Genomic DNA, 15443 nt, shown 5'->3' with positions numbered 1-15443 from the left:
CTGGACAGGAGCATGGCTCATTATCAGTCAAGATCAAATGTTTGAAAAAAGAAGACATATATAAAAATTATATATATATATATATATATATAAAAATTATATATATATATATATATATATATATATATATATATATATAAAAATTATATATATATATATATATATATATATATATACACGCACACACACACACACATATATATATATATATATACTAATAATAATTGTGTGTTTATGTACTGTATGTGTATATTATTTATATATATATATATATATATATATATATATATATATATATATATATATATATATATATATATAGATTTTGTGTTGAGTTTTATCTAATTTTGCTTTTTTTCTGAGTTACATTGTTTTTTTTTTTTAAAGTGTACACATACAATAAATAAAAGTACATTATAGCTTTTATTTAAGTACAAGAAGTACCTACAGCTAGTTTCATTTAAACTAGTTTTGTTTGTATTTTAATGCTTTCAGTATTGAAAAATGAGAAATATGTACTTTAAGATTCTGTACAGTTTAATGCATTTTTATTGACAAATGTATGTTTGTTATTTTTAAAAAATCGCAATTGTGATATTTCATGCCCAAAATCGCGATATTCATTTTTCCCCATATCGCCCAGCCCCTAATGTTATCTTATTTTCCAGTATTGCAATGGCAACAAAAGAAAACATGACTTCTCAGAGGGGATTTTTAAAGTCCATACAAAGCCGGATGAATACTTTGGCTAGTATCCTTTTTTAAATGTGCTGTAAATACTTGTAGCACACTGAATCTTTATACCACTGTTTGCAAAAATCTACAATATTTTTTATCTGAGTGATGCTAATGTATTTGACATAACATAGATTTTAGACTATACTGATTTAAATTTGAAATTTATTTGTTTTATATTAAAGATGTCTGGCTTTTATATAGTTCTAGGGAAATTGTATTATTTTGACACATGTACAGTAACAATTTTCAAAGTTTATAGAAATCAGTTTTCTTTTATATGATGGTTAGAGTCCATGAGCCATTGCTTATTGGATAAAAAGTCCAGTCCTACAGAAAAAAGCAAAACACCCCACACAACAGAGCTTTTTATCACTACCACCCTTCTCCTTATTAATTTTTCCTTCTTCTATAAGGAGAGTCCACGACTTCATTCCTTACTGTTGGGAAATACTGAACCTAGCCACCAGGATGAGGCAAAGACACCCCAACCAAAGGCTTAAATTTCCTCTCCCACTTCCCCTTTCCCCAAGTCATTCTTTACCTTTCGTCACAGGAGGATGGCAGAGAAGTGTCAGAAGATTTCGGAGTTGTTCCTCAGGAGGGATATATGCCTTTCGTTATGGAACTGGAGTTTTAAGTAGTCTTGTCAGCCTCTCAGTGAGAGCATTGACGAAAGTTAGAGTCTGAAAATGCAGGGATAGTCTTTCTGCGAACCCATCCAGACTGCCTGCTAACAGCTCCTTAAGCAACCAGTGTTGAGTTTCACTGTCTGCTTTCTTCCCTTAAGTCCATGTCAGGAGCAATGCTACAAGCCGGTCACAGTTGAGAGGCTGTGTTTCTGTTCCACAGCACGGATTCTGGTAAGATCGTTTCAATTTTTACTTATTTTGATATTGCTGAAGACAGCGTCACAGTGTGACTCCTTTTATCTTTATAGAATCGGGGGTTAATATCTCCTGAGGGAGGTTATTGAACATTGGGGATTAATCAAATGTGTTTCTTTGATTTATGCTGCTTTACATGTGAGATTTATTTTGGTCTCATAGACTGTTGTTATGCAGTAACGGAACATACAGGTGTTGTACATTCACTTTTTCTCATAGCAGGGGCAGTCCTGCCTTGCGCACGACGTCGGGTGTGGTGACACTTTCGTTTTCTCTTTCCTGACAGAGCTAGCTGTCTGAGAGGTAGCTTCTTCTCTGGTTGCCTGGGTCTAGGAGGTGATGAGTGCCCCAGTCATTGGGGGGTATATAGGTGTCGTTTTTGTAAGAAATAAAAAAGTTCATTTATTTGTATCCTACTGTTAGCGCAAGCTATGGAGAATCCTGATATGCTTGAGGGTACTCCCTCTATTCCTAATAGTAATACCTGTCTATATTGTGAGGAGGCCTTGGTGTGCCCGTCCTCTCAACTATGTTCCATATGCATCAACAAGGTTATTATGTCTAAGAAGGTTAACCCCTTTAGTACTCGCCGTCCTGTGAGGTTCATACCCATCAATCATCTCCTTTGTCACATTAAGCTTCCCGTAGCATGCCTGATCCTCCGTCTGGAGGGAGCCTTTTACCATCCGACTTTACCGCGCAGTTAAAGACGAAGGTGTCTGAGACCCTTAGTGCTCTACCTCGCCCTGCTAAGCGCAAGCGGATGGTTAAACGTAGCTCTCCGGTCTAGGGGCCATCCAGTGATTTACTTGATTTGTCTGCCTTTCAAGTATCCAAGGTTGGGTCACACTCTGAGTCTTCAGAGGGTGAAATTTCTGGATTGGAGTCTGCTACCTCTAGGCCTCCGGCTGCGGAGGAGCCAGCCTTTAGATTTAAAATTGAACACCTACGTTTTCTTCTAAAGGAGGTTCTGTCGACATTAGAGGTTTCAGAGGCCAAGTTGCCTGATGAACCCTTGATCCCTAAATTAGACAGTGTACGGGTACAGGGTAGCGCCGCTAACTTTTCCTGTACCTGTAAAAATGGTGAATATTATTAAAAACGAATGGGATAGAATTGGATCTTTCTTTTCCCCTTCGTCTGCCTTTAAAAAATTATTACCGGACTCTAAGCTGGAGTTGTGAGGTTCCGTCCCTAAGGTGGATGGTGCTATCTCCACGTTAGCTAAGTGTACTACTATCCCTCTTGAGGATATCTCGTCTTTCAGAGAGCCGATGGATAAGAAAATGCAAACTTTTCTCAGGAAAATCTTTCAGCATACAGGATATTTATTTCAACCGACAGGGGCTGTTGCCTCGGTTGCTGGAGCTGCGGCCTACTTCTCCATAGCGGAATTGATCGAGGTGGAGGGCCCCCTCGACATTATCCAAGACAGAATTAAGGCTTTTCAAATTGCTAATTCTTTTATCTGTGATGCAAACATGCAGATTATTCATCTGAATGATAAAATCTCTGGATTCTCAGTACAGACGCGTTGGGCACTCTGGCTGAAGTCCTGCTCTGCGGACTTGACTTCTAAGACTAGACTACTATCCCTCCCCTTTAAGGGATACATTTTATTTGGTCCAGGCCTGGACTCCATTATCTCCACGGTTAAAGGGGGCAAGGGTGCCTTCCACAGAATAAAAAGAACAAATCTAAGGGACCCTTTCATTCTGAAAAGTCCCAACGTCAGCAGTCCTCCTCTAAGCCCGAGCAAACAAAGAGCACTTGGAAGCTGGCTCAATCTTGGAATAAATCCAAGCAGAACAAGAAGCCCGCAGAGTACAAGTTGACATGAAGGGGCGGCCCCTGATCCAAAGCTGGATCATGTAGGGGGCAGACTGTCGCTGTTTTCAGATGCTTGGTCCAGGGACGTGCAGGATCCGTGGTTCCTGGAGGTCATAGCTCAAGGATACAAGATAGGTTTCAAATCACATCCACCCAAGGGCAGATTTCTCCTCTCAAGCCTGTCTTGAAAACCAGAAAAGAGCGAAGCCTTTCTGGATTGTGTGCGGGATCTGTCCTCCTTAGGGGTCATTGTCCTGGTTCCTATAGCAGAAAGAGATTTGGGATACTACTCAAACCTGTTTGTGGTTCCAAAGAAAGAGGGAACTTACCGCCCAATTCTGGACCTAAAATGCTTAAACAAGTTTCTAAATGTCCCCTCGTTCAAGATGGAGACAACAGGGTCCATTCATCCTCTAGTTCAGGAAGGACAGTACATGACCACTATAGATCTGAAGGATGCCTACCTTCACGTTCCAATCCACAGGGACCACTTCCAGTTCCTAAGGTTTGCGTTCCTGTATCGGCACTTCCAGTTCATTGCACTTTCGTTTGGTCTAGCTACGGCCCCAAGAATCTTTACAAAGGTTCTAGGAGCTCTCCTGGCCGTCGCCAGAACCCAAGGTATATCAGTAGCTCTCTACTTGGAAAAAATTCTGGTTCAAGCACCATCCTTTCGACTATCAGAGGACCATTTGGTATCTCTTCTCTCTCTTCTTTGATCACATGGATGGAAGATAAACTTAGAGAAAAGTTCTCATTCCAAGCACCAGGGTAGAATTCCTGGGTACTATAATAGATTCAATATTCATGAGGATATTTCTAGCCATCCAGAGACGGTGCAAGCTATCTTAGGCGTGTCTTGCCCTCCGGACCTCCTTAAGGCCATCTGTGGCTCAGTATATGGAGGTAATTGGTCTCATGGTGTCCAGCATGGACATAATTCCTTTTGACAGGTTCCGTCTTAGACCGCTACAGCTGTGCATGCTGAGGCAGTGGAACTGCGATCATTTGGATCTGTCTCAACAGATTTCCCTGGACAACCGGTCGAGAGAATCGCTCTCTTGGTAGCTCTGACCAGATCATCTGTCCCGAGGGACATCCTTTCTCAGACCATCCTGGGAGTTTGTGACTATGGACGCAAGCCTCTCAGGATGGGGAGCTGTTTGGGGTGCCAGGAAGGCACAGGGCCTGTGGTCTCAGGAGGAACGTTACCTCCCGATCAACATTTTGGAACTTTGAGCAATCTGCAATGCTCTAAAGGCTTGTCCCCGGTTTATCAGATTCCAATCAGACAATATAACCTCGGTGGCTTACATCAACCATCGGGGGGAACGAAAAGCTCCCTAGCAATGAGGGAAGTATCTCAGATTCTGGAGTGGGCGGATGCCCACAGCTGTTCACTGTCAGCTATCCACATTCCGGGGTTGGCCATTGAGAAGTGGATTTTCTCAGCAGAGAATCCTTTCATCCGGGGGAATGGTCTTTCCATCCTGAAGTGTTTGCGGAGATATGCTACAGGTGGGGGACGCTGGAGGTAGATCTCATGGCGGCTCGTCTTAATACCAAACTACCCAGATACGAGTCGAGGTCCAGGGATCCTCAGGCGGAGCTAATAGATGCATTAGCGGTGCCTTGGAGGTTCAATCTAATCTACCTTTTTCCGCCATTACCACTCCTTCCTCGGGTAGTGGCCCGTGTCAAGCAGGAGCAGACGTCCGTAATACTGATTGCACCTAGTGAGGATGTCATCTTCTCCTCCATGGAAGTAACCTTGTTGCTGATATCTGAGGCTGACTGCGTGGAGATTAAACGCTTAGTCCTAGCCAAGAGAGGTTTTTTGAGAGGGTTATTGATACTCTCATCCAAGCTCATAAGCCGGTTACACATCACATCTATCATAAGGTGTGGAGAACCTACTTATTCTGGTGTGAAGAGCATGGTTTTCCTTGGCTTAAGGTTGCCAGGATTCTGTTGTTTCTCCAGGATGGTCTGGAGAGAAGGGTCTTTCGGCCAGTTACCTGAGGGGACAGATTTTCGGCCTTGTCTGTTTTACTGCATAAGAGACTCTCTAAACTTCCAGATGTTCAGTCTTTTTTGTTAAGGCTCTGATTAGGATCAGACCTGTGTTCAGATCTTAGGATCCCCCTTGAAGTCTAAATCTGGTTCTTAAAGTTTTGTAACGGCTCCATTTGAGCCTATGCATGAAATTGATATTAAGTTGTTGTCCTGGAAAGTTCTCTTTCTACGGGCTATTGCTTCGGAGTGCAGAGTATCTGAGATTGCTGCCTTGCAGTGTGAGTCTCCTTATCTGGTGTTTCATTCGGATAAGGCTGTCCTACGTACTAAGTTAGGGTTTCCCCCTAAAGTTGTGTCAGACCGCAACATCAGTCAAGAGATTGTGGTCCATTCCTTTTGTCCTAATCCTCCTCCTTCGAAGGAACGTTTACTTTATAATTTGGACGTGGTTCGTGCCTTGAGGTTTTATCTTTAAGCTACTAAGGATTTTAGACAAACTTCTTCCTTGTTTGTGGCATATTCTGGAAAGCGGAAGGGTCAGAATGTCTCTGACTTCCTTATCTGTTTGGGTCTTATACGCTTAACTTATGAAACAACGGGACATAGACCTCAGAGAATTACGGCTCATTCTACTAGAGCAGTGGCTTCCTCTTGGGCCTTTAATAACGAGGCCTCTATGGATCAGATTTGTAAGGCAGCTACCTGGTCCTCCTTACACACTTTTTTTCTAAATTCTACAAGTTTTATGTTTTTACTTCAGCTGAAGCAGCCTTTGAGAGAGAGAGGTTTTGCAGGCTGTAGTGCCCTCATATTAGGGTCTGCCTCTATTTTTGTCCCTCCCATTATCATTCAATGGTCCACGAGAAGATGTTGGTGGTCCTTGACACCATCAAGCAGGAATTAATCTCCTCTGATGGTGTCACCCCGTCGTGCCGCTACTCCCTACAGTGACTGGCTGGACATCAATGAAAACAGAGGGGTTATATTTCAATCTCCCTACGCATGTTGCGTAGTACTGCGCAACTTGCGTAGCTAGATAGTATTTTTAACTCCTCCCACCCGGCATGTTGCTTAGAGGAAGATCCTTCCATTCTAAAGCCAGCAGAGGTTGGTATAGTCTTGGCTTGAAATAGCGGAATTAAAGTATATAAAAAAAAGAAAATCTTAAAAAAAAAAAAAAAAGAAAATCTCTTATGTTTCATTTATTTTTTTCCCTTTACCTGTCTCTTTGAAGTAGTTTTCCTAATTCCTTTAGATGGACTTTTATCACTGTTTGTCTTCCTCCCCTCATCATCTTTTTTTTTTTTATTAATTATTTTTCATTCTAATATTATTCCACCTGAATTCCAGTAATTGCTATCCATGTTTCTCCGATGGGCGGTCTCCTAAATGATGTGTTTTCTTCTGGCACCTTTTATACCCTGATATTTCTCCTACTGTAACATGTTCCCTCGGCAGAATGACTGGAGGATAGGGGAAGTGGGAGAGGTATTTAAATTATGCTCCTTAAACAGAAGGAAATTAAATTATCTGGTAAGCATAATTTATGTTTTTTGCCTTTAGCAAGCTGTGATGGTGAAACTTGGAGTGCTGATCTGAAGTACAATTGAATTAGAATCAGCTGAGAACCACTATTCAGAAAAACAGGAAGATTTCTATTTTTTCATGTTGCAAAAGACCCTTTGAAGGCTTGGGAACATACAAGCACGGTTCTTCAGTTCCTTCATTCCCTTCATTCCAATGGTTGGAAAATTAACTTCCCAAAAAGTTATCTACTACCACAAACCAAAAGTTGCTTTTCAGTGCTTAATCATAGACTCTTTAATTCACAGATGTTTGCAGACTCAAACTCTTCTTCCTACACTGCTTCAATGAATGTAAGTAGTTGGTGTCATGTTAGCAGCTTCAGATGCTGTACCCTTTGCCAGATTTCACTTACGTTCTTTGCCAGATTCCACTTACGTTCTTTGTAGCTTCAAATGTTGAGACAGTGTAATTGAGATAACAATCGATCTCAGAAGATCTTTTTAGACTTCAAGACAAGATGTCTTTTTAGTAGTTGACTCACCAATCATTGATTCAGGGAGCCTAATTTCTCCACCCGAATTGAGTAGTATTTACCAAGGACACCATCCTGCTAGGTTGGGGCACAGTCTGTGTTTCCTGGGAAGTGCAGGAAGTTTGGCCTCCTCGGGAGGCAGTTACTGATTAACAGTGTTGGCCCCGGTTACAACAGCAGTCTTTTTGGTGGTTTCAATCGGACAATGTCACAGCAGTAACTTACATCAATCTCCAAGGTGGTACTCAAAACAAGCTAAGCAATAGTAGAGGTAGCCCGCATTCGCATTTGGGCAGAGCACCATCATTCCAATTCACATTCTTAGTGTGGTCAATTGGGAAGTGTACTTCCTCAGTTGTTAGTACCTCCTCCCCAGCAAATTGTCCTTGGATAAGGAGGTATTCGACCAGATTGTTAATCATTGGGGAAGGCCAGACATAGACCTTACGGCCTCTCGCTTGAATTACAAGATACCTCAGTATTGTGTGAGATCTTGAGATCCACAAGCAACTCTTATAGATGCACTAGTGGTTCCCTGGCCATTCAACTTGATTTACGTCTTCCTTCTATTTCACTATACAGGATAATAGCCAGAATAAAACCGAAAAGGACCTTAGTTATTCTAATTGTGCTGTCATGGCCCGTAGGGCTTGGTATTTAGATCTGTTACAAATATCCTACAGCCAACCTTGGAAGGGCTTTCTCTCTGTTTCCTTCTTCCATTAAACCTTAAATCTCTCACTTTGACGGCATGGTGGTTGATCTTTAAAAAAAAGTTTTAGACACTTTTATTCAGGCCAGAAAGCCTGTTACAAGGCATATCTATTACAAAATCTGGGAAAGTTTTCCTGTCCTGATTTGAGTCTAATTTCTTGATTTCCTACATTTTTTTAGGATGATCTGGATCATGGTTTATCAGCCAAATTTCTGCCCTTTTCAGTCTTGTATCACAAGAAGATTTAGCGTCTTCCTGACATTTAAAGCCTTTGTTCTAGATTTGGGTCAGGTTAAGACAGATTATCAGGCCTGCTTCCCCTCCAAGAAACCATAACTTGGCTTTAAAGGTTCTTCAGGCTCAGCCGTTTGAACCTGTGCATTGTCTGGACATTCAACTATTGTTTTGAAAGGTTCTCTTTCTCATTGCAGTTTTAAGAAACTTTCTAAGGTTGTTAATTCTAAAAACATCAATCATGAAATTGTAGTCCCATCTCTCTGTCCAGCACACTTAAAAACTCTTAAAAGAGATTACTTCATAATTTGCATGTTGTCACCACCTCTTTGGATTTTAGAAATTAAGCTTCCTTTGAAACCATTTTGACATTTTTGCTTCTTCTGGGGCTGCTCTTGATAGAAAAGTGCTGCAGGATGCAGTGCTTGTTTAGTATCTAATTGTGGTCTTGTGGACTTAACAGCTTGGATATAGGATCCTACATGTGATAACCCATGGACTCTCACCATCTTATGAAAGAAAAAATATATGCTTACCTGATAAATTAATTTATTATATGATGGTGACAGTCTACGAGACCCGCCCTAGGGATCATGGGAACGTGTGAGGGATTAAAGCTCTATTGTGTGGGGTGTTTTGCTTCCTCCTGTAGGACTGGGCTCTAATCACACGTGTTATGGTTTGTGGGCTCTCACCATAATGAACTAAATGTATTTGTATTTACTTTTATTTATTTAACTTCAGCTGATCATATATCTATAGATTTGTGTGTGTGTGTATATATATATATATATATATATATATATATATATATATATATATATATATATATATATATATATATATATATATATATATATATATATATATACACACACACATACTCACCGGCCACTTTATTAGGTACACCTGTTGAATTTCTTGGTAACACTAATTGTTAATCAGCCAATCACATGGCAGCAACTCAATGCATTTAGGCATCTAGACGTGGTGAAGACAACTTGCTGACGTTCAAACCGAGCATCAGAATGGGGAAGTAAGGGGATTAAAGTGACTGAACGTGGGATTGTTGTTGATACCAGGCAGGCTGGTCTGAGTATTTTAAAACTGCTGATCTACTGGGATTTTCAGGTGTGTCTGATTGGTCTGAAAAAGAGCTAATATCCAGTGAGCGGCAGTTGTGTGGACAACTATGCCTTGTTGATGTCAGAGGAGAATGGGCGGACTGGTTTGAGATGATAGAAAGGTAACAGTAACTCAAATAACCACTCGAAACAACCAAGGTATGCAGAATACCATCTCTGAACGCACAACACATTGAACCTTGAAGCAGATGGACTACAGCACCAGAAGACCACACCGGGTGCCATTCCTGTCAGCTAAGAACAGGAAACTGAGTCTATAATTCGCTCAGGCTCACCAAAATTAAACAATAGAAGATTGGAAAAAACGTTGCCTGGTCTGATAAGTCTCGATTTCAGCTGCTACATTTAGATGGTAGGGTCAGAATTAGGTGTAAACAACATGAAAGCATGGATCCATCCTGCCTTGTATCAACGATTCAGGCTGGGGGTGGTGGTGTAATGGTGTGGGGGATATTTTCTTGGCACACTTTGGGCCCCTTAGTACCAATTGAGCATCATTTAAATGCCACGGCCTACCTGAGTATTGTTGCTGACCATGTCCATCCCTTTATGACTACAGTGAACCCATCTTTTGATGGCTACTTTCAGCAGGATAATGCAACATGTCACAAAGCTCAAATCATCTCAAACTGCTTTCTTGAACATGACAATGAGTTCACTGTACTTCAATGGCCTTCAGTCACCAGATCTCAATCCAATAGAGCACCTTTGGGATGTGGTGGAACGGGAGATTTGCATCATGGATGTGCAGCCAACAAATCTGCAGCAACCGTGTGATGCTATCATGTCAATATGGACCAAAATTTCTGAGGAATGTTTCCAACACCTTGTTGAATCTATGCCACAAAGAATTAAGGCAGTTCTGAAGGCAAAAGGGGGTGCAACCCGGTACTAGCAAGGTGTACCTAATAAAGTGGCCGGTGAGTGTGTAAATGTATGTATGTATTTGTGTGTGTGTGTGTGTGTATATGTATGTATGTATATTCATTGGGTTAAGTATATACTAAATGGAAATTCAAAAGGTATTTTTTCTTCTCTCTCCCCTAAAATGTTTGAATTTGTTTGATGGAGACTTTCTTAGTAAGCAGGTGAGTCTCCCTACTTTTTTTAAAGCAATGCTATTCCATTTTGTGTGCTTAAGGATCAGGCATATATGTGTTTGCACCAATCACTTGGTATAGTCTCATCTTGAGAACAATGGGAGTGCAACTATGGCAACACGTTTTAACATTCATAGTAAAAGAATTGACATATTTTTAAATTAAAATGTTCTACTAAAATAGATAATTTATTTCATGTAAGTGGCAAGAGTCCATGAGCTAGTGATGTATGGGATATACAATCCTACCAGGAGGGGGCAAAGTTTCCCAAACCTCAAAATGCCTATAAATACACCTCCCACCACATTCATTCCTCAGTTTTACAAACTTTTCCTCCTGTGGAGGTGGTGAAGTAAGTTTGTTTTTTATTTCTTCTATGATAGGAGCTTCTAAGCATTTTGAAGCCCAATTCCTCTGAGTACAGTATTTGTCAGAGGGATGTGAAGAGAGTAACGCCTGTTGATTTCATGGTTTCACTCATGGGAAATATTTTCAAAGGCTTTCTGTTATCGGTCGTAGGGATTCATTGTCTACCTCCCTTTTCAGATCGATGATATACTCTTATACCATTACCTATGCTGACATTTTTCAGTCCTGGTTTGGCTGTCTGCTATATGTGGATGGGTGTCTTCTGGTAAGTATTTATCATTTTTTAAGACACGCTCAGCTATGTTTGGCGCTTTGTTATATTGTAGAGTTTTAAATATATGTGTTTACTTATATTTGCCATGAGTCAGGTCTATGTATATTTCCCTTTTGCAGTCTAGCATTTTCAGTATGAGAATCATGTTTTAGGAAGTTTATTTAAACTTTTTTTCTTACCTGGGGTTTGTCTTTTTTTCCAATTTGACTTCTTTTTCTGTAATTTTCGCGGGCAAATCTAGGCTCTCGTGGAGGCAAAATGCTGTTATTTATTGCGTCATTCTTGGCCCGAAAATTTTTATACTGGCGCAAGTTGACGCTAGTTGTTTTGGTGCATTTAGTGGTTGCATTTGTTATGATGCGAGTTGCGTCATTTCATGGTGTTGGTTTGGCAGCAAAAAAAATTTTTCATTTCCTTTTGCTTCGTACAAAAAATATTTTTACCCCACTTCCTTTTATGCTTCTTGCTCTCTTTATATTATAGAGAGCTATGCTGTTTGTTTTTTTGCATATTTTTTTAGCATAAGCATTTATTCCCATTCCTGAAACTGCGGAAATTTAATATTTTGTTTAAATGTTAATTTTTTCCTTTTACATTTTGAAAGATGTCTCAGACTGATCCTGACACTAATGTTACTGTAGAAACTAAGATGCCCTGAACACATTTCTTCAACAAGCTAAGTGTTTTTTTGTCAAGCTGATTTTATTCTCTTTAGCTCAGTTATGTGGCATTTATTTATCTTTTTCATGCCGATAATGTTTCTATATGTACAAATACATTTACTGTTTTTAATTTTTCAGTTTAATGTACCTGATTAATTCTGCAGATTTCACATGTTATTACTGCAATTATAAGAAGGCTATGACTGCTTTTTGTCTTCAAATAAACTTATAAGATCTTTCCAAAATTGTTATAGATTTAATCAATTTTGTTTTGACCGACAGCATTCTTAAGTTTATTCTACTGATGAGGGGTTCTTTGGCTCAACGGATCCTGCATCAGATACTATATTTGACAAATCTCTTTTATTTTTGAAAAAAAATAATTGTTCTTCATTAAGGAAGTTATGATTATTTTAGGTATTAGGAGTCTAGTCCGAGTCTAGTCCTCCTATTAAATGTTATATTCATTTAAAGATTTCTTTAAATTGCTCCTGAGGTTTTTTTCCTATTCTAGATGCTATCTATGATATGTTTGAATGGTTTGAACCTGATTACTTTTTGGGAATTTACTACTATTTCTATGGAAGTTAGTACTTATTTTCAGGTTCTTTTTAAGTTTCAATCTTACCTTAAAAGAGCTTATTTACACACTGTTTATATTCTTAGTTCAGCTATATCTATAACTGACATTGCTGCTCTCTTAACTTTATTGTTGGACAGTTAGTATAAGCAGTTTTCAGAATCTGAAGTATTTAACATTGTTCATTTACTTCAAAATGTATTCATTTTATTTATGATACTATTTGTTATTTAAGATTCATTTCAAATCTATGATTTTAGCTTTTCTATTTAGAAGAGTTTCATGGTTTTAATCTTGAATTTTGACATGGTCTAAATATATTTTATTATCTCTATCTTGTTAGGATAATAATTTGTTTTGAGTTCTATTATCTCCACTTTATCTGGAGGTAAAAGTTTTCTGCCCTACTTTTTGGCCGGTGATGTAGATCAGTTGGTAAATGCCCTGTCTACAAAAGCTTGTTCTAAGATCTAAGGGTCGCAGGTTTATATCCGGCAGGGTCGATGCAGGCCTTCGACCTTTTGAGGTTAATAAAACGTGTACCATTTATTTGAGTAATAATAACAAGTATTACTATTCAGCTGCCAATTTGGTTCACTCCTACTGCAAGCGCTGAAAAAGCATTTTTTTTTTAGTCCTAAGGGAAAAGCGCTATACAAATACTAGTTATTAAGACTGCATAAAGATTTGGTTCTCAAACCAGTTCTTCTGGTGGGGGGCAGATTAAGTTATATTTGGATGGATTCAGTCCAAAGTCTATAGAATAGTTTTCTTAGGGTTTTGAATAGGTTTTTAGAATTAAACCTTCTATGGGAAGATTATTTCTTTCTCATGTTTCAATACACTCTGTGAAGGTTCAGGTTTTTTCTGAAATATATTTCAGAACTGGAATTTTTTCAGAGGTGTTTGCACCAGTTCCTTAACAGGAACAGGGTTTGGGTTTCTATTCAAATCTTTTCTTTGTCCCAAAGAAGGAAGATTAATTCAGACCAATCTTGGATTTGAAAACTTTAAATAGTTTTGTGATTGTCTCAACTTTCAAGATGGCGACTATAAGGACTATTATGCCTTTTGTTCAGCAAGGTCATTACATGTTAACATTAGTTGTACAGGACGCTTATCCTCACATTCTAATTCATTCAGACCACTTTCAGTTTCTGAGATTCTTTTTTCTAGGCAACCTTTACCAATTTGTCGCTTTTCCATTTGGTCTAGCGACAGCTCCAATAATCTTTTTGAAGGTTCTCGGTGCCCTTCTATCTGTAATCAGAGAGTAGGGTATTGTGGTGTTTTCCTTATTTTGGACGGTATCTTAGTACTAGCTCAATCCTTTCATTTAGCAGAATCTCACACAAATCAACTAGTGCTGTTTCTTCAAAGACATGGTTGGAGGATCAATTTACCTAAGAGTTTTGTGATTCCTCAGGAAAGGGTCACCTTTTTAGGTTTCCAGATAAATTCAGTGTCCATGAATCTGTCTTTAACAGTCAAGAGATGAATTAAATTAGTTTTAGCCTGTCTAAACCTTCAGTCTTTATTATTCCCTTCAGTGTCTATGTGCAGGGAAGTTTTTAGGTTTCATGACTGTAGCATTGGAAGCGATCCCCTTTGCTCATTTTCTTATGAGACCTTTGCATGCTGAATCTATGGTGCACGGATTATTCTCAGGTATCACAGTTGATATACTTAAATCCCAACACTCAATTCTCTCTGACTTGGTGGTTAGACCATCATCGTATTATTCAGGGGGCCTTCTTTGTTTGTCCTTCCTGGACTGTATTCTTACGGATGCAAGTTTTACAGGTTGGGGAGCTGTCTGGGGTTCGCTGACAGCACAAAGGGTTTTGAAACCTCAAGAGGCGAGGTTACCAATCATTATTTTAGAACTCCGTACTATTTTTTTAGAACTCTTCAGGCTTGGCCTCAATTTAAGAGAGAATGTTTAATTAGTTTTCAGACAGACAATATCACAACTGTGGCATATGTCAATCATCAGGGAGGGATTCACAGTCCTTTAGCAATGAAAAGAAGTATCTTGAATACTTTTTTGGGGCGGAATTCAACTCCTGTCTAATTTCTGCGATTCATATCCCAGGTGTAGACAATTGGGAGGCGGATTATATCAGCCGCCAGACTTTACATCCAGGAGAGTGGTCTCTCCATCCAGATGTGTTTTTTCAGATTGTACAGATATGGGGCCTTCCAGAAATAGTTCTGATGGTCTCTCATCTAAACAAGAAATTTCCCAGATACCTTTGCAGGTTCAGGGATCCTCAGGCGGAGATGGTGGATACGTTATCAGTTTCTTGTTTTCTGCTTACATTTTCCGTCTCTGGTTCTTCTTTAAAGAGTGATCTACAAAATCATAATGGAACTTATGATTGTTTCTGGTAGCACCAGCATGGCCTCACAGGTTTTGGTATGTGGATCTTGTCCGGATGTCCAGTTGCCAGCCTTGGCCACTTCCTCTTAGGCCAGAATTTGTCTCATAGGCCATTTTTCAGTCAGGATCTGAAATTGTTAATTTTGAAGGTATGGAATTTGAACGCTTCGTGCTTAAGTCATAGAGGTGTGTCTGACTCAGTGGTTAACACTGTTATAGGCTTGTAAATCTGTTTCAAGAAATTGTATTATCGGGTTTGGAAACCTATATTTCATGCTATTCTTTTCATAAATTCTCTTGGCATTCTTTTAGAATTCCTAGAATTTTATAATTTCTTCAGGGTGGTTTTGATAAGGTTTAAAAGTACTTTAAAAGGACACATCTCTGCTTTTTCTGTTTTATTTCATTGGAAGATTGCTAAACTTCCTGATATTCACTGTTTTGTTCAGGCTTT

At 39.3% G+C, this 15443-nt stretch overlaps 1 protein-coding gene across 2 annotated transcripts in view; it reads left to right on the top strand.

Moving 5' to 3' along the window:
• Positions 1 to 15443, top strand: part of GOSR1 (golgi SNAP receptor complex member 1) — a 322620-nt gene that overhangs the window by 287698 nt on the left and 19479 nt on the right. For both annotated transcript variants that reach the window (XM_053706135.1, XM_053706134.1), the window contains exon 8: positions 669 to 751. In XM_053706135.1, coding sequence (XP_053562110.1) covers positions 669 to 751 — 83 coding nt within the window. The remainder of the gene's footprint in view (positions 1 to 668; positions 752 to 15443) is intronic.

Source organism: Bombina bombina, chromosome 3, assembly GCF_027579735.1.
Source record: "Bombina bombina isolate aBomBom1 chromosome 3, aBomBom1.pri, whole genome shotgun sequence".
Lineage (NCBI taxonomy): Eukaryota > Metazoa > Chordata > Amphibia > Anura > Bombinatoridae > Bombina > Bombina bombina.
This window is presented reverse-complemented; position numbering and strand designations above follow the sequence as displayed.